The 17,658-nt window shown below is 56.4% G+C and overlaps 2 protein-coding genes across 2 annotated transcripts in view; both read left to right on the plus strand.

Moving 5' to 3' along the window:
- The window catches only part of Zbtb40 (zinc finger and BTB domain containing 40), a 68,299-nt gene extending 59,866 nt beyond the window's left edge, over nt 1–8,433 (plus strand). The window contains exons 14-18 of the mRNA XM_027936992.2: nt 803–1,017; nt 2,296–2,458; nt 3,129–3,215; nt 4,452–4,678; nt 6,247–8,433. Of these exons, the coding sequence (XP_027792793.1) occupies nt 803–1,017; nt 2,296–2,458; nt 3,129–3,215; nt 4,452–4,678; nt 6,247–6,441 (887 nt within the window). The 3' untranslated portion in view covers nt 6,442–8,433. The remainder of the gene's footprint in view (nt 1–802; nt 1,018–2,295; nt 2,459–3,128; nt 3,216–4,451; nt 4,679–6,246) is intronic.
- Nucleotides 8,434–8,987: 554 nt separating this feature from the next.
- C1qa (complement C1q A chain) overlaps nt 8,988–17,658 on the plus strand; it is an 83,351-nt gene continuing 74,680 nt past the window's right edge. The window contains exon 1 of the mRNA XM_071618696.1: nt 8,988–8,993. The gene's annotated coding sequence lies outside the window, so the exon portion shown is untranslated. The remainder of the gene's footprint in view (nt 8,994–17,658) is intronic.

Below are 17,658 nucleotides of genomic sequence, written 5' to 3' on the forward strand. Positions count from 1 at the left end.
TGCTGCCCGCCGCTGCGTGTCAGGATCCCTGAGTGAATCTGGTCAGTGCACCAGTAAGGTTGGCCTATGGCTGGGCCTTTCGTGTGGGCAAGGATTTTACTATTAAAACATTTTGCTTTCTATTGCTTTAAGAAAAAGACTGACGTTCTCTGCCAGCCATAGGGCCAGTACGTTCTTTATTAGTCCTCCATATTTTGAGGTCCCACTGGGGAGCTGGCATGTCCAGTGAAGCATGTGCTTTAAGAGTGGGCTCTGGGTGTGCCCTTGGGCAGGAAGGTGCTAACTTAACTCTTTAAACCTTGACTTTTCTAATCTCTAAATTAAGCATGATAATAGAAGCTGCCCATGGGCTGGGGGCAGGGCTAGGTGTCTCTGGGGGCGCTCATTGCCCTCCTCCATGCAGAGGCTTCTTGCTATTGAGTCTGAAGCTCAGTGAGGAAGTACTCCTTGTGCTACTGATGACAAAAGAAATAGTGATGCTCTGGGGAGTGTGTGGGCATCTCCACCATGAATTAGAAAACTCAAAACGCCACTGCGAACGTGAGGAGCAACCACGATGTTCCCTGGAAAGTAGTCGAATAGATTAAATGAGGAATTGGACAAACTGCCGGATGCTGCAGGGATGTCAGTCCAGGAGCTCAGAGGAACCAGGCCCACCTCCTGGAGCTTGCTCCAATGACCTCAGGTCCCCGGAGTCTATAACGCTGTGTGACACCCAAACAGCGTTGCATTACTGATTGCTGCTTGTGCTGTTTTTCTCCCCTCTGCCTCTTTCTCTTATGGCTGCCCCTCCGGGAACTAGACATAGAAGATCCCTACGATTGCAAGAAATGCAGGATGAGTTTCCCCACTCTGCAAGATCACCGGAAGCACATCCACGAGGTGCACTCCAAGGAGTACCACCCCTGCCCCACGTGTGGGAAGATCTTCAGTGCCCCTTCCATGCTGGAGCGCCACATGGTGACCCACGTCGGAGGGAAGCCCTTCAGCTGTGGGATCTGCAACAAGGCCTACCAGGTGACCTCGGGCCCTGGGAGTTGTTCCTCCAGTCCCTGCCCCATTCGGTTCCCTGGTTCCTGTGTTTGTGACTTGCAGGTTGTCCCAGCTCATCCCCAAATGTTACGATAGGACCGATCCTTGTGTGTCATGGGCTGGGGTATAGCTCAGAGGTGGAGCGTGTGCTCGGTATGTGCAAGACCCTGGGTTCCATCCCCACCACTGGATTTTAAAAAGCAACTTCTAATTGAGATTCTCTGAAATCTGGTCAAGTGATGCAGTGGAGGAGCCGTCTGTCATTAGAGCAGAAAGTTCTCACCCCTTTTCTCTTCGACTTCATCTTATCAAAAATGGGATGCTGTTCTTCCCCTTGGACGCTCATGTTCTATAGAACCTATTGATGCACAAGGGATATGAAAATAGCAACGAGGAGCAGTACAGTGCCTTGATCGCCTTGTTTAGCACAATTGTTTAACTCCCAGGGAAGGACTCTGCATTTTTACTTTAGAATTTGTTACATAATTAAGGTGAAGCCCTATGTAGATCTAAAAAGAAACCATATCTATCAGAAATCAGTCCCAGAGAAAAGAATGGTCCTTGCTGTCTCCTGTGATGTAGGTGTGGACAGAGGCCCAGCAGCTGATTTAGAAATGAGAGCTAACTTTGTGCCCGGCCTTGTGCTGTGACATTGGTGTGATGGAGCTGAGGAGGGCCTGGGCTTGGTGTCTAGAGACCAGGAAATTGCATGGAGAGTTCCCAATGCTGTTCTGGAGCCTGGGAAAGGCAGTGACGCTTGCTTCTGGACTCCCAGGCTCCTCCCTGGCAGGCTGCTCTGCCTCACCTCTAGGCCTCTGGGAAGCGGTGAGATAGAGCTCAGGGTGAAGAACATCTGTGCCTGCTGGTGGCCAGGGTTTAGTCCTGAAGACTTACGGGGGACTCAGTTGAGCCCTGCCAGAATGGCCTCTCCACTCCTAGTTGCCTTACTCTCGAGTCAGCACTCAGCAAGATAGGTCAGTGTGCACTTAGGTGGGTCGCAGTGACTCGGGAGGCTGAGGCAGGAGGATTGCAAGTTTAAGGCCAGCCTGGGCAACTTAGACTCTGTCTGAAAATTTGAAAAAAAGGGCCAGGGATGTAGCTTGGTGGTAGAGTGCCCCTGGGTTCAATCACCAGGACTCCAAAAAACATATGGCAGTAGATCCATGAGCTTATCTCAGAATGTATTTTCCTTTATGGGGATCTTGTGAGCTTCCTGGCTTGCTAGAATTTTCTAAGACCTAACATTTGCCTGATTTCTTACAGCAATTGTCTGGTTTGTGGTACCATAATCGGACCCACCATCCGGATGTGTTTGCTGCTCAGAACCACCGATCGTCTAGGTTCTCATCGCTGCAGTGCAGCTCCTGCGACAAGACCTTTCCCAACACCATTGAACACAAGAAGCACATCAAGGCCGAGCACGCAGGTGAGGCCGGGCACAGAGCGCCTGTGAGCAGATGCGTGGGAGGGTCTTGATGTCCTGGCTCCCGCACCTCAGGGCGGCGTGCTGTGGTGGTCGCCTCTGTTCTGCCCGGCATACCTGAAAGGACACCAGTCCCAACCCTCAGTAACAGTAGCTTGAGTGGCCGTGATTCTCAAACCTGGACACCGAGGGCAGTGTAAGCTCCTGCCAACCCCTGAGTGAGGACCAGTCAGGCACATGGGAAGGGTGCCAGCTTTGGTGGCAGACGGGCCCAGGAAACCCCAATGCCAGCACTTACCCAGCTGCATGACCTTGGCAAGTGACTTTTCCGAGCCTGTTTCCTCCTCCGCAGAATGGGAGTTACTAATACCTGCCTTGCAGGTAAATTGAGAGATAATCACAACAGCTGTCAGTCACGGAGCATTTTCTGTGTACAGGGGGCAGCCGGGTACTCCGTGTGTATTTTATTGTTAACTCCCACTGCCCTCTTGCACCTGGACAGTCTGGACCAGAGCCTGCTCTTTACGACTAGGTTGCATGAGGTGTGAGCCTCTTGCCCTGGTGGATCTTGTACAGAGGGTCAGTCCTCACCCCACCCCAAGCTGTTCACTCTCTGGCCTTGGCAGAGCCCTCTTTTTGTCTTTTCCCACGTTTTTCCTTATACACTTCACAGATATGAAGTTCCACGAATGTGACCAGTGTAAGGAGCTCTTCCCCACACCAGCTCTGCTGCAGGTCCACGTCAAGTGCCAGCATTCAGGTCAGTGCCCCTTCTGCATACCTCTGAGCTAGACTAAGTGCAAGCCTCGTCTTTTCTTTCTTTTTTTTTTTTTTTGAATATTTATTTATTTGTTTGTTTATTTATTTATTTAATGTAGTTGTAGTCGGGCACAATACCTTTATTTATTTATTTTTATGTGGTGCTGAGGATTGAACCCAGGGCCTTGCACGTGGGAGGCAAGTGCTCTACCGCTGAGCTCCAGGCCAAGCCACTGGATTGTGCTTCGGTTTCCTCATCTGGCAGATGGGAATCATAGTGCTCACTTCATCAGGTGGCTGCGAAAGCCTTTAGGCCTGGCACTGGTGAGCACCCGGTGTAGCCACGGCTGTCATTGTTGTGCCCGTATTCCATCAACTCTAGAAGGCCAGATACTAAGTTGTACCATTTTTAATGAACCATTAAGTGCTGCCAATTAAACTCTGCTTTCTTATTACTTGAATCTGTAGGTTATGCTAAGTGCTATTTTAGTCTTAACTTGACATGGATCTTTATCCTGTCACACGCATGGTGTGCATACATAAGAAGGAAAACCTAAGAGTAAGTCGATGAAGGGAAGAAGCCAGCTTCTCCAGTAACTTTCAGTTCCAGTTGTCAAGGTTTGTCACACCATGTTTGCTCTGCCATCAATAGCATTGGTGACCAAGCACAGGCATAAGATTCCTCCAGAAAACTGGAGGCTCTTAGTTTTGATCTCTGAAATACCGCATAGACTGCTTTTGATTGTTGCTCTGGGATGTAGCTGACCCTTCATCACCTGCCCCTCCCCCTGGACTGTTCGGGTACTACTCGTGGAAAGTGCGCACCGTCCTATCCCAGGGATGTCGTCCAGTCATGGACACTCGTCCTGTGAGCCCGTGCTTGTGCATGCACAGCCATCGACAAGTGACCCCACTGCTGCCTAGCCACAGCAGTCAGAGGTGCCATTGGTCCTGCCTCAGAGATGTGAAAATGAACTTCCTAGGTTTGGTGAAATCGTTCATCAGTGTCCTTGTCCACCATGGAACGAGTAATGGGCTTCAGCAGAGGCAAGCCTAGCCTCTATCTGATGTTAATAATTAAACTGTATTTTGAAGGTACCTCACTTGCAGGAGACCCTTCCAAAGCTCTCTGTCTAGTTTTATGTCATTGCCATTTTATAACGAAGGCCCCTCCAAACTGTACGAGCTTCAGGCCCCTCCAGACCTCGACTTGCATCTCTCCCCCTCCCTCCTTCAGGGACCCAGCCATTCAGGTGCTTGTACTGCGCGGCCACGTTCCGCTTCCCGGGAGCCCTGCAGCACCACGTCACCACGGAGCACTTCAAGCAGTCGGAGAGCACCTTCCCCTGTGAGCTCTGTGGGGAGCTCTTCACCTCCCAGGCACAGCTGGACGGCCACCTGGAATCTGACCACCCAAAGGTGGTGGGCACTGAGACCCAGGCTGCCACCTCACAGATGGTTCAGGTGACTCTGGGGCCATCAGATTCACGGGATGTGAACGCGGGGTTCCAAAGGCTTCCCTAGACCTTGGTTGAAGGTCTCCCTGGTAATACATTCATGGTCGTAAGAGTCCCTGCACCTCTTACCAAACAGCGCTGTAGGGAACTGTGCAGAGGAATGGCTACACCCCGTGTTGGGCAGGGACCACCATCAGGTGAGGCCCATGGGTGACTCCTGGGCTGGGCACGTACACCTTGTGTGTCTGGGCCTCTCACCTGGTGAGAAGCCCGCCTCTTCTTGATTTTGAAGCCAAGCTCAGTCCAGTCTGTCTCTGGTCCCTTTGTATCTTCCCTCCCATCTTTTCCAGAGAGAGGAGGGCAGAAAAGGAAGGAAACTCGGCTCTGCCCATGTTGAGTAGCTGGAGAGGGGCTAGGGAGAGCTGAGACTGAGGGAGACTTCAGCCTCTTGGACTGCCCCACTGTCCAGTTGTGTAGGTCAGTCATTTGCAAACCATGTTTTTATGGCCTCTAGGGAACAAGGGCAAGTCAGGTGGGCAGAAGTCCAGGTGACAGGCCTGCTGTCATGTCACCCAGGCCATTTTGCTTTTATTTATTTATTTATTTCCTTAGAGTTCTTGGTGAGATGTCCTTGGAGAGGAAGAAAAGGAGGGCTCCAATCCTAAAAGAGAAAGCCAGCTTGGAAACTGCTGTTTCCGGAGACTGTTGGGCTTCACCCTGTAGCGTGGGAAGCAGCTGTGCCCGCTGTCCCCTTCTGGCTGCTTCTCAGGAGCGGGTGGCTGAGCCCTCCGTGGGCAGGGGTTGGGGGGCACTCTTGTTTAAAAATACTGAAGGAATCAAACTGTCCAGGGGTCCGCAGGTCAGAAGCACTGAAGCGCAGGTTGGGCCGGAGCTGGGAGTGCCTAACCACAGACTGGCTCTCCCACCAGGGGCAGGTCAGCCTTAGCAGACAGTGCGCGTGGCGTGTGGCCCGTGGAGGGTTGGGGTGCTGGCCAGCCAGCTACTGAGCTGGTGACTGAGCTGGCAGGAGCCGCGGCTCATCTGTTCAGCTGCTTCTCAAGGTCTGTAGCCACACAGCCCCCAGGAAGGCTGGCAGCTCTCGGAGGTCCGAGAAGGCCCTCTGCCTGGGCTTCTGAAGAATCACTTCATTTCCATGCGTCCAGGCTGCTGTCACGTCACCCAGGCCACTTAATTTTTTAGGTGCCATGTTTCAGACCTGAGACCAGCCACCTTCAGTGGCTCCTGTTCCATGGCACTTACCTACGCATTGTCATCCTCGAGACAGGAAAACTCGGTGTGGGAGACCAAGGCAGGGTTCCCTGGTGTGATCACAGAGTCCGGCGCCCAGAGGCGGCGTACTGGGCAGATTATAGCAATTTGGTGCGTAGAGTTATTGAAATTGTCTGCCGCCTTCTCTTTTGCATCACTGGTGTTAGGCTTGCCTCTTCCCATTAGGCACAAGTAATTGCTCTCCTCAGGGGGAAACATAAATATCATCATTACTGCACGAGGCGGAAACTCGAGGAGCTGACTGTGGGCACTGCCCAGAGCAGCCTTCCGGTCTTTCCCTTTCAGGTGATCCAAACTCCTGAGCCAGTGGCCCCAACTGAGCAGGTGATCACTTTGGAGGAGACACAGCTTGCTGGGTCGCAGGTGTTCGTGACTTTGCCTGATTCTCAGGCAACTCAGACCAGCTCTGAGCTCGTGGCGGTGACTGTGGAAGACTTGCTGGATGGTACCGTGACCCTGATCTGTGGCGAGGCCAAATGAGGGACTGCTCCTCTGGCGGAGGGGTCCCTGCGTCGGCTCCAGAGGGGAAGCTCTGCAGTTTGCCCTTTGCCCTCCCTGCTGCCCTTCATGGCGAGCATCTTAGCTTAGCACCAACCTAGACAATCTCCCTGGGAAAACCGACGGAAATTACATTGCTCTCATGAAACCCACCATGTCTGAATCATCCGTGCCAATACTCCGTCCCCCACCGAAGACAGCCTCCGTCCCATGGCTGCTGCTCGGGTCTCCGTGACACCACTTGGCCCTGAGGGAAGTCTAGCTTCTGAATTAGAGTCTGAAAGAGCAGTGGGTTGGGAGCTGGTGACCAGGCCAGCCAGGAAGGTGTGCCGTGCTGCAGCCCTACTCGGACAGGGCATTTAGCTGGGGGACCAGGCTGGCAAGAAGTGCCTGCAAGGGACTCCAGTGCCCCTGGCTGTTTGAAAATGAGAGCAGGGCCCAGCACCCCCTCCAGGGACCCCAGCCAAGAGCACACTTGTCTGTCCTCACTTCTCCCACTCTCCCCTCTGCTTGGGTCCCCCAGATCCTGCTGACCATGCCCAGCACACTAGTGGTACCACTGCAGGAAGCACAGGTCCTCGCTGGTCCGCAGAGGGAGCCCCTCCCCAAACAAAGCCTGTGGAGGGCTTCTCCTGGAGGTGCTCCACGGGAGGCCGTCCAGCTGAAGAGGCCGCCTCTGCCTTTCTATGGTGTTCTTCCTGGTGTCCTCACCTGAAAGGTGGCTCTCACAGCTCTTCCATGTTCCTCACCCCCTTCCTCTGATCAAGGCTAAAACTTCTACTGACCCAGGGGGCCTGGCTTGTGGCTGCCTCTGGAGCATGTGACGTTGCCACTGAGCCAGCACCGGGCAGGCAGGCAGGGGCCTGTCTGTGGAGGGGTGGCCAGGGCAGCTCCTGGCTGTGCCTGCTGCCCGCTGGTACGCCTCGTGGGCGGCTGCTCTCTGGCTCCCCGGCTGCACACTTAGCGAAGTTCAATGATCTTTTTGAGTCTAAATTTCAAAAAACTTTTTGTCTTTAGTTCCTAAAATATAATCTGGTAATTAATAGTTTGTGGAATCCATTAGGAGGTGAAGTAGATGACTGTTCATTCCTACCGTTTAGGATTTAACTGTCCCTTGATGCCCAAAGGTTGACATGGGCTAGTGCAGCATTGACACACAGACAGGGCTCCCTGCCACTTTGTGTGGCTTGAATCCTTGGATAGGAGCGCGCTTGAGCTGGGCGCTCGCCCTCACCCGCCAGCAGCGAGAGCCCAGCACTTCCTTCCAAGCACAAGTTCTCGCATGGCCACAGGCAGAGCCGGGGTCGGGCTCCACTGTGGTGGGGCATTTGTTGCTGCTGCAGGGTCTGATGGCACCCAGCTAGAAGGGCAGAGGGTCGAGCCTTCACCTTGACTGGTGTCTGGAATCCGCTGGGCACAGAGTGCCCTGACAAGTTTCCACAGCCCGACCCACAGCTGCTCCCGCCTCCAGGCCTGTCCTCATTTTGATGGGGCAAAGCACTTGAGCTCATAGTCCTGGAATCTTCTTATCCTCAAGCAAATGACATTTTTAAAGGAGAGTCCGCTTCAGAAGCCAAAAACTGACCAGAAGATGGTGCTCAAACCCTAAGGCTTCACCTCCCTGCAAAGACCTCACCGTTCTGCCGTGGCCGCCCCTGTTTGAAGCTTTTCCAGTCCTGGGGGCTGGCAGACAGGAGAGCGCTTGATTTGTAAGTGGCAAAGTGGCACTGAATCTCCCCTTGGCACCAGATGAGACCCACTGAAAGGCAGTGGAGTGGCACAGGCTCTAGGCCCAGTGGTAAGAACATGGCTCCTCGCAGGCCACGGAGGGGTGGGAACTGTGGTGAGCGTCACCAAGTTTCTGTCTTCCAGGAAGCAAAACATTAAAAACCGGTTGCTGAGGGCCCGTTGGGCGAGTAGGGTGTATTCTGTTTTGTTCTGGAGTGTTCTGAATAAAAGCGCTCTAAGTTTTAAGCCCAAGGGTCAGATCCTTTCCGGCACTGAGAGTCCTTTCTCTGATTTTGATGGGGACCCACATGGTGGCTGGACAGAGAAAGTCGGACCTGCTGCTGGGCCATCGGGCACGCTCTTCCCGGGCACACTTGGCAGGAGGCACCCGCCCAGCGGTGCTGTTCTGGTTGGGGCGCAGGAGTCCGTCCTGGATTCAGTGTCTGCTCCGAGTGGCCTGTGTGCTGGCCAGCTCCGCCTTTACAGTGTCGCTCTCTGGAGAAGCCCAGGCCTGCATTTTACAAGGAGACCTTTTCAGTTCTCCCACTTTGCCCAAGAGACCTTCTGAGTGGCTGCTCTGGAGGACGTTGCTAATGGCTCTCCTCTGTCCACGTGCTTGCTTTCCTGTGGCCCTGGTGTTCCGTGTCCCTTCTGCCATGGAAGGTGCCGTGCGGTCCCTGGGTGAACTTGTGGCAGTTGGAGGAGTCTCTGGACTTCTGGGAACAGGTGCATTGGTTCCTTGGGGCCACACGCCTCCTCTGCTCCCTGAGCTCATGACCCTGCTGGTGAGGAGGGGCCGGAGGCAGGTGCCACAGTGGGGTCTGTTTCTGCGGGAGTGGAGGGGTCAGTTACAGACCAGGATTTGCCCATCAAGGTAAGTGAGGCTGAAATCGATGATGGAGTGCCGCAGGCAGGTGCGACCCACCATCCAAACAGGAGCAGAACCTGGACTGGGGGCAGCCACAGGGCAGGGACAAAGGTCTATTTGTAAAGCCATCTCTCCTGTCTCTGAAGTTGCTTGGAAAACTTTGAGCCCATGAGCATCAGGGCTGCCGTGGCAGTGCCCGCTTCCCATGGTGCAGGCCCCTCTGAGGAAGGACGCCTCCGACTTGCCTCCGGCCACAGGAGGCACCTCAGCCTTGTCCCTTGGGCCAGAGCTCTGATAGTGCTAAGGGATGAAATGGGGTCCAGTGAATAGTGAGCCCAATCAGGGGACTTCCAGAATCGAAAGGAAGAGGGAGAGGGTCCCTAAATTCTCCCATACCAAGGACTGATGACATCTGGTGGTGGGGGACAGTGTGCCATTAAATCTCATGTGCCTGAGAACCCACATGACTAAGGAAAGGGGAGGCTGACAGCCTTACAGAGGGGGCAGGAGGTGCTGGAGACGAAGAGCATTTCCGTTAAGTTGGGGCCAGAAAGTCCAACAGGGAGGGAGAAGACCCTGGGCTGCTTGTCTGCCCGCCTCCCCCAGAGGAAGGGCTGGGCAGCCCTGTTCTCTTTGGCCCAGTGTGTCCCGGGGGTACTTGGGAAATAATGGAGTAAAAGACAGACCTGGGAGCCAGGTGCGGTGGCACACACCTGCAGTCCCAGCGGAGCAGTGCTGAGGCGGCAGGAACTCGGCCGTGGCGATTCAAGGAGACCCTGGCTCAAAGTTTTTAACAAACCATAAAAAGGGCTTGGCTGAGGCTCAGTGGTAGAGTGCCTGCCTCTAAGGATTAGTGCCTGGCTCTGACCCCCGTACTGCTCAAGAAAAGAGCAGGCTTGGGGCTGAGCTAATGGATTGCCATGGAAACCTTGAACCTGGTAGCCCCTGAGCCCCAGGTGCAGCAGCCAGCGGGCTCTGAGACTTGTCTGGAACTTGCTGCCTGGTTTGCCTTAGCAAGGGGGGCGCCCCCGTCCCCACCCGGTCAGGACAGCCAGCGCCCGCGTGCTCTCTCTGAGTCGGATCACGATCACTCACTCTTGCAGTAACGTGTAAATAAGATATGCACTTTCAAAGAATCTCCGCTGCCTGGGTGTGGGATGCACTGTGGTGGTGCGGGTCCATTCCGGTTTGGGGCAGCTGGCATTGGCACAGGCACAGCCCGGGCTGGAGGCTGCCCCTGGGGGCTGTTGCAGACTTCCAGGCCGCGCTAGTTCATGGAGTCTCCCCTCCTCGCCGTTTCCCAGGGAGCCAGGGGGTGTTGAGAGCAAAGGCCATGGTGTCCCCCCATGGTGCCTCCTCTCAGTGCCACTGTCTGACTGTGACCTTGGGCGAGTGCTTACCCTCTGAGGTCCTTCCTCCTGCTCCCATCTACAAAATGGGGAAATGGTCAACTTGTCCCCCAGAATTCTAGGATGAATCAAAAGCCTGGATTTAATGAATATAGTGCAAAAATTTGGTTGCTAATGAAGTCCTCTGCAGACACGTCAGCCCTTCTGGCGCCCCCTGGCGCTGAGGGGAGTGGGCCTCCCCGGCCTCCCTCCCTCAATCCTTAGGGATCTGACAGCACCCAGCACTTTTCATGTACCTCTTGAACCTCAGCTGCCCCCAAAGCACCGAGTGCTGAGCAGATAACTATGAAATAGGCAGAGACCTCTCCCAGGGGACAGCTGAAAATGCCCCATTGCTGGCAGCCAGCAGGTGCACAAGGAAGGGCGCCCTGCAGGAGGCAAGAGGCGCCTGCCACAGGGACCAGCCTGTGAGGCGAGGGCCACCAGACCTTTAGCCTGAGGTGGGGGCCGGGGGGTCCTGTGCTCACTTAGGGACAGTCCTGGAGCAGCCCAAATGCACCTGTACTGGGGCGGGGAGGGGGCGCCCTCTGCCTGGGTGGCACCTGCAGGGAGAGGCTGACCTGGCCAGGCCAGCTTTGAGCAGTAGCCTGGAGAGCGTTCGGCAACAGGAGGGGTGAGCGTGACCTCAGAAGGTGGGTGTGCAGAGTGCAGGGCTGCTGCGGGGCAGGTTGGCAGGACCAGGCAGAGGGAGGGGATGGGCCGGGTCCCCAGCCCCACCTAGGACTAGACCAGTGACATTAAAGGAGTCTCTTAACCGTGATCATGAGGAGAAAGTTATTCACATTTTTAAACAGCTGACAGTCTGGAGCTTCCTAAGTGGTGGCCTTAACTATGCACCTTTAAAGGGCCCCAGGGTAGGGGACGACCCCACGAGGCCCTGGGCCCAAGGCCAGAGTAAGGGGGAGCACTTTGGGCTGCCCTGGGTTGGACACAGACTCCATCCCAGACAGAGTGGGCAGTGACAGGAAACAGCTGCCCAGGGCCGGAGCATGAGCTCGGGGAGCCCCTGGCACCACAGCTGGCGAAGCCCAGACCTCTGAGCCCCAGGTGGACACAAATCAGGGGCAGCTGGGAAAAGTGCCAGTGCCAGGCCCAGAGGTCCCCTCACCTCCTGGTGCTTGTTGTCCCTCTGACCCTCAGGGACTGACGCTCAGACACAGTTGGGGTGGGAAGGAAACAGCTGTGGCCCTGCGGAGACCTGGCCCCCAGCGAGGGTCTGCATTCTTCCTGGGAAGCCACCTGCTCGGGACTCCGGTTGTCTCTAGAAGGGGGCTTCTCAGACGTGGGCAGTAGGAACCAGCCCTTCTCCTCCGGAATGTTCTTCAGCTTCCTCGAGCGCCCGTGCTGTCTGCCCTGTCACTTGGTGCTTGCAGAGCAGAGGTGCCCAGTCCACGGAGACGTGGCCCTCCTCGCAGGCTCTTGCGGATAGTGTGCCCAGCGGGAGCTCAGTCAATGCTGCTGGAGACCGACTGTGACCTGGACACGCATCCTGAGAGGGAGAAGAGCTGCACCCCAAGTTCTGCGGAGCTGGTTCCGCAGCTGGGGATGCACTGTCCTGCTCTCCCCCACCGCCGCCTTCCTGTCTGCAGCCCTTGGCCTGGATTCCTGAGCTCCACCGGGGCGATGCCCTTGCCCAGCTTTCCTACCTGTCCCTAAACCTGCAATCTTAGGATGTCCCCACCCCACCCGCTCCACCTTTGAAGCCCAGACCTGTAGTGGTACAGGATCGATTTCCAAGACGGTGTCGTTGCTGCTGGGATTCTGGGCGGCTCGAGGGCCCGCACCTCCCTGTCTTGGTTTCTCCTGGAGCACGGAGTGCGGGCTGGGTGTGCAGAGGACGGCAGGAGGGACCAAGCAGGGCCCGCCGCCCTCTGCACTCCGGGGAAGCCCACTCCACGTCTCCTTCTGTGGGCGACACTGTTCCCCAGGCCACCTGTGGGCTAGTCTATCAAACCTCCTCCTTCCTTTGTCCTCCAAGAAGAGATTGCAGAAGGCGGGGAGCCGCCGTGGCCAGGGCTCCAGGGCTCCCAGCCGCTCTGCTCAAACACCGTCCCTTCTGCACGGGTTCCCCTGGCGCAGGCCACTGACAGCTGATCAAACACATCCGACGAGGCGGGTGCAGGGACCCACGTCTCCTCCAGGGGAGATTTCACAGCCCTGCCATCAGGAGGGCCTGATAAAAATGGGCAGGGTGGGGAGGGGCCCTGGGGCTGGCATAGGATGGAGCAGTTATTCATCCTATTTGAGTTGAAGCCTCTGTGTCCCACACAGGGTCCAGACCAAAGCCAGCTGGCCAGAGGGCCAGGGCTGGAGCAGCCTCGGAGCCAGGGCTGCAGCTGAGGAAAGGGCGGCTGCAGCTGCCCCCCGGGAACGTGAGGGGAAATTAAGTGGGCACAGGCAGGGAGCGTGAGATTCTCCCCAGTTGTGCCCCTTCAAGGGCAAAAAGTGTGTTCCCTTCTTGTTTACACACATACGCACACACACACACACACCAGGCGGTTCCTGGCACATCCGGTGCCTGAGGCCCAGGTCTGTTGGGACCTAAAGTTCCAGGGGTCAGTAGGCTCCTGTCAAGGCTCACCCCCTGCCAGAGGCTGGCGGGGGGCAAAGCAGAACAAACAGCATGGATTACCCGAGCAGCCAGAACCCACCCTCCTGCCAGTCCAGGGTGGACCTAAAGCTCCCAGTCTCCACCCACTGGGGAGTCGCCTTGTCTTTTCCGCAGGGTGGAGGGGACACTTAATGTTTTTTTAGGAAGAGTCATGATTAATCATTGCTGCGCTTCCACACTGGACACTGAGCGAAGGCCTTTCGTGTAATTCCCCATAAAGTCGTAGCGTCGACACTGGGTTCCAGATGAGGAACCCAAGGCCAGGGAAGCTCAGAGGGCACAGCTGGGGGTGAGCAGCTCCTCATCCAGGGCTCGCTCCCGCCCTCGCCTGCAAATGCCACGTCCAGAGCAAGAAGAGGAAGTACCGCGGCTCCTCCGGCTTCCGCAGAGCCCAGTCCTGGTTCCCAAAGGGACAATTCTCCAGAACAGCAGCTGTTTTACTGGACAGTATCAGATCCGAAAAGGAGTTGAGACCCAGTGGATCAGACCCCTGCTCTGTCCCTTTGTAGAAGTGGGGATGGACCCCAGCGCTCACATGTGGTGGGGGGGCTCTGCCCTGCCCTTCACCCCCAGCCCTTTTAAAATCATTATTTTGAGACAGGGTCTCACTAAGTTGCCCAGGCTGGCCTTGAGCTTGTGACCCAGGCCAGTGCCACCATACCTGGCTCAGTTAACTCTTCCTCTTAATTGTCTGTAGAATGGAGGTAATGCAGACTCTCAAGGTGATTGGGGAGGTTAAAAATAGTACTTAGAAAGTTCTAGAACAGGCCATGGCATTAACAAGTGTTCAATAAAAACTAGCAATGGTGTTACCAGGGACCCCAAGCTCCAGTGTCATCCCTGCCTCAGTGCAGAGACTGCCCTTGGTGGTCCTCATGCTCAGGTCAGGTGGCCGCTGTGGGGGAGAAGAGAAGCGGGCAAGGTGGAGGGGAGTCCCTGCAGGGCAGGACCCAGTGTCCCCCCACCTCTCCCCCTTCCCTGGAGTCAGGCACAGGCTCTGCTGCCAGGTTCCCACACACGACTTCTTTGGATCCTTACGGTGACATGGAAGTTCAGAGAAATTGTCTTTGTTTACCCCGTTTTACAGCAAAAGCGTTTGGACAGTGCCAGTCCCCAGCCTTAGACCTGCGGCAAGAGCTGGAGTTGGAGCCCAGCTCACTGATGCCAAATGCAGGCCTGGCCCACCTGCCCTGCTGTCCCTCACGTCTGTCCTGGGCTCCGACTCCAGGGCACTGCGGCTGTCTGCTTGTGGATTCCGGCAGCAAGGCTCTGAGGCGGGACGGGCTTGGCTGAGTTTGCCAATGAAGGAATCGAAGTTTCGGAAAGTTGATGAGTTGGTCTCCTGGCGAGTCGGCAGCAGCAGCGTCCCCACAGCAGCGTCCCCACAGCAGGGACACGGTTGCCCTCTGCCCTGGACAAGCCAGTCGCACATCACCCCCAACAGGCACCACCTCTGCTCAGATGAGCAGTGTCCCCTGGGGCCCAGGTGATGGGACGTCTGTTCTTCATCATGTGACGTGAGAGCCACTGTCACCCATGGCTGTGAAGCACTTGAAATGTGGCTAGGGTGACGAAGATCCAAATTTTAATTTCAACTTCAGTGGTCACGTGGAACTGGTAGCCATCGCCAGACGGCACGGAATGACGGACATCAGGGACAGGACCACGCAGGAAGGGCTGAGTGCCCCCCCAGGCTGTCCGACTCCAGCACCTGTGGCTTCCCCAGGGGCACCCAGTGCCAGAAGCGAGGCAAACACGGCTGCAGGGTCCGAAGACAGGCCCTCCTTCAAGGCTGCCCTGGCTCTGGGCCTGCCGTCAGCCCCACCCACCCTGGACCCTGCTCCAGCTTCGTCCTTCCTGTGGATCCTGCTTACTGAGCACCTGTCACCCCAGGCCACGCGCCCTGGGCTCCACCTCCTTCAACGCTGATCCTGATACTGACTCTAATGACAGTGCTCTTGTCCCATGCCACACAGGAGTAATGGAAGCTCAGAGAGATTGAGAAACCTGTCCGAGGTCACCCAGCCTTTGGGGAAGGTCACACCGGCATAAATGCAAAATGCACTATTCTTGCTCCTGTTTCTCAAACTCCAGACCTGAGGGAAACGGAAAAAAGAAGGTACCACAGGGGCTCCCCAGAGACCCTCCACCACCACCGAGGAGGCGCCATTCCCCTGAGTGGGCCGTCCACGCAAAACCATGCTGTGTGGAGAGTGGCAGGGCTGGGCATGCGGTTCTCAGGGGACAGGTCACCTGTGAGTTTTTGGCTTTGTGACAACTATTTCGATCTTGCTTTAGGTGACTGCTTTTTTTGTTTGTTTGTTTTCCTGGTTTGGGTGTTTCTGTGGTGCTGGAGTCAAGCCCGGGGCCTCGTGGGTGCTAGGCAACCCCCCACCACGCAACTCCATCTTCAGCCCTTATTTTATTTTGAGACAGGGTCTCACTAAGTTGCCCAGGCTAACCTCAAACTTGCAATCTCTTCCCTTCTGCCTCAGCCTCCTGAGAAGCTGGGGTTACACCTGGGTGTCCCCACCACCTGACACAAGGTCTCACTCTGATGCCCAGGCTGGCCTCTAATTCCTGGGTGTGAGTGAGCCTTCTGCCTCAGCCTCCCAAGTGGCTGGGCCTACAGGTGTGGGCCACAGACCATGACTTTAAATGGGACTTTTGTTTTGATGGTAACGAAGAGGATTTGTTCTTTGTTGCAAGTAAATTCATTGTCACTGTGACCTGTGTGACTTTGGACATGTTTTTTTCTTTAGCTCCCGACTCCCAGACTCCAACCCCTCCTATCTCCCGGGCGGAGGAATCCAGTTCTGGGTCTGACTTGGCCACTGCCACACTGTGCGCCTTGTCGGAGCCTCCGTCCCTCCGCTGGACTGCCGTGGAGTGTCATGGGGACTGAGTGAGCTCTTGGGCAGGGCTGCCCCGTGGCAAGTGTGCAGTGCTGGCCCTGCAGTGCCCCAGCGACCCCACAGCCACGCTCGAGGGTGACATGGGAGCACCCTGGCCCTGCCTGCAGTGACTGCTGTCTTGTTCCGCGGAGGAGTAAGTGGGCCTTCAGAAAGGGTCCTCCTTGGGCCCAGATGCCGGGATAGGGCTCAGAGCAGCACCAAGGGGACAGGCCTCCCGTGGCAACCTGGCCTCTCCCCTGTGGCCGTGGCCCTGTGGCTGGCCCTGCTGGGGGAGAGATCAGGCGGCTCGGCATCAAGGCCCGGAGAGGGAGGCTTCCCGGGGCTGGGGACAGCCTGCACAGGTGGCGGGCAGGGCCAGAGGGCAGCCCCTCCACCCAGCTGCTGCGCAAGGCTTTGTCACCTGGACTCTGGCCCTACAGGCCACAGAGAGGAGGGAGACTTCCAGAAGCCCTCGCACTGACCCGAGGTCACTACCTCAGCGCCAGGTGCAAGAGGCAGTGCCCAGTGCCCAGGTGCGGGGCTTCCAGCTCAGCCCTTCCAGGTCAGCCTGGCAGGCCGGGTGACCCTGGGGCAGGGGGTTCCTCATCCCACCATTCAGGAGGCCTGAGAATTCGGGTCCCTTCACAACATGGTTGCCCTTGTCGCCTGGTCAGAACCTTCCCACGGTGCCGCAGTCTGGCTGGGCACAATCAGGAGCCACTTGTCAAAAGAAACTAACTTTATTTTTAGAACCACACACGCCAAACAAAACAGCCTCTCAGGAAAAACCCTCAGAGCCTCAACTGCCACCACCGGCTTCCCACAAGCCTCTCTCTCCCACACAAGCTTCTCTCCACCTCCCACAATCCTCCTGCTCTTGAGGCCGATTGGCTGGGTCATGTGGGCGGAGCCAAAAAAGTCCCCCAATGAGCAGCTCCGTGGTCTGAAAGGGCAGGGAAACAGCCCAATGAGCATCACCGCAGAGGAGCCAATCAGCTAGATGTTGCTGGGGCCGCTGTGAGCCAATCATCAGCCGGCAGCTGGAAGTTTGCTGGCAGCTGGAAGTTTGCTGGGGCCCCTTCGGCTGTGGCTCTCAACACCACAGCCCTTCGGGGAATGGGAGAGGTCACAGGGCTCAAGGACCCCAACAGGGAACTCTGCACCCCTGCCCAGGGCAGGGTCCCAGGGCCAAGCCCACCTGCCTCCCGCCTGGGCCCAGGGTGTGTGCCAGCCCTGCCCACCCTCTCCCACCCAGGGGCATCTGTACCAGACGCCACCTCGGTCCTCTAGCCAATGACCAGTGGGGTCCTGCCTGACCCTCAGCACCTCGCGCCACCCCGAGTTGAGCTGCGGTCATTTGTGTTCATGGTCTGAGTTTGTTGTTGTTACTTTTTGTGGTGAAATAGACACAACATGACATTTACGAAGCCATTTTTAAGTTCGCGGTTCTGTGGCACTAAGGACATTCATGCTGTTTTGTGACTGTCACCACCCCCAGAACTAATCCATCTTCATGTGGGAGCTCTGTGGCCACAAGGTGTCCTTCACCACCATCAAGAGAGGCCTTCCGCCAGCAGTCGCCCCTTCTGCCAGGTCCTGCCCCGCCACTGCCCGTCTCTGAGGTCCCATAGTGCGGGCATCTTGTGTAAGAGGGAGCAGGCGGTGTTTGTGTTCTCTCTTAATCCTCCA

This window comes from Marmota flaviventris, chromosome 10 (assembly GCF_047511675.1).
Source record: "Marmota flaviventris isolate mMarFla1 chromosome 10, mMarFla1.hap1, whole genome shotgun sequence".
NCBI lineage: Eukaryota > Metazoa > Chordata > Mammalia > Rodentia > Sciuridae > Marmota > Marmota flaviventris.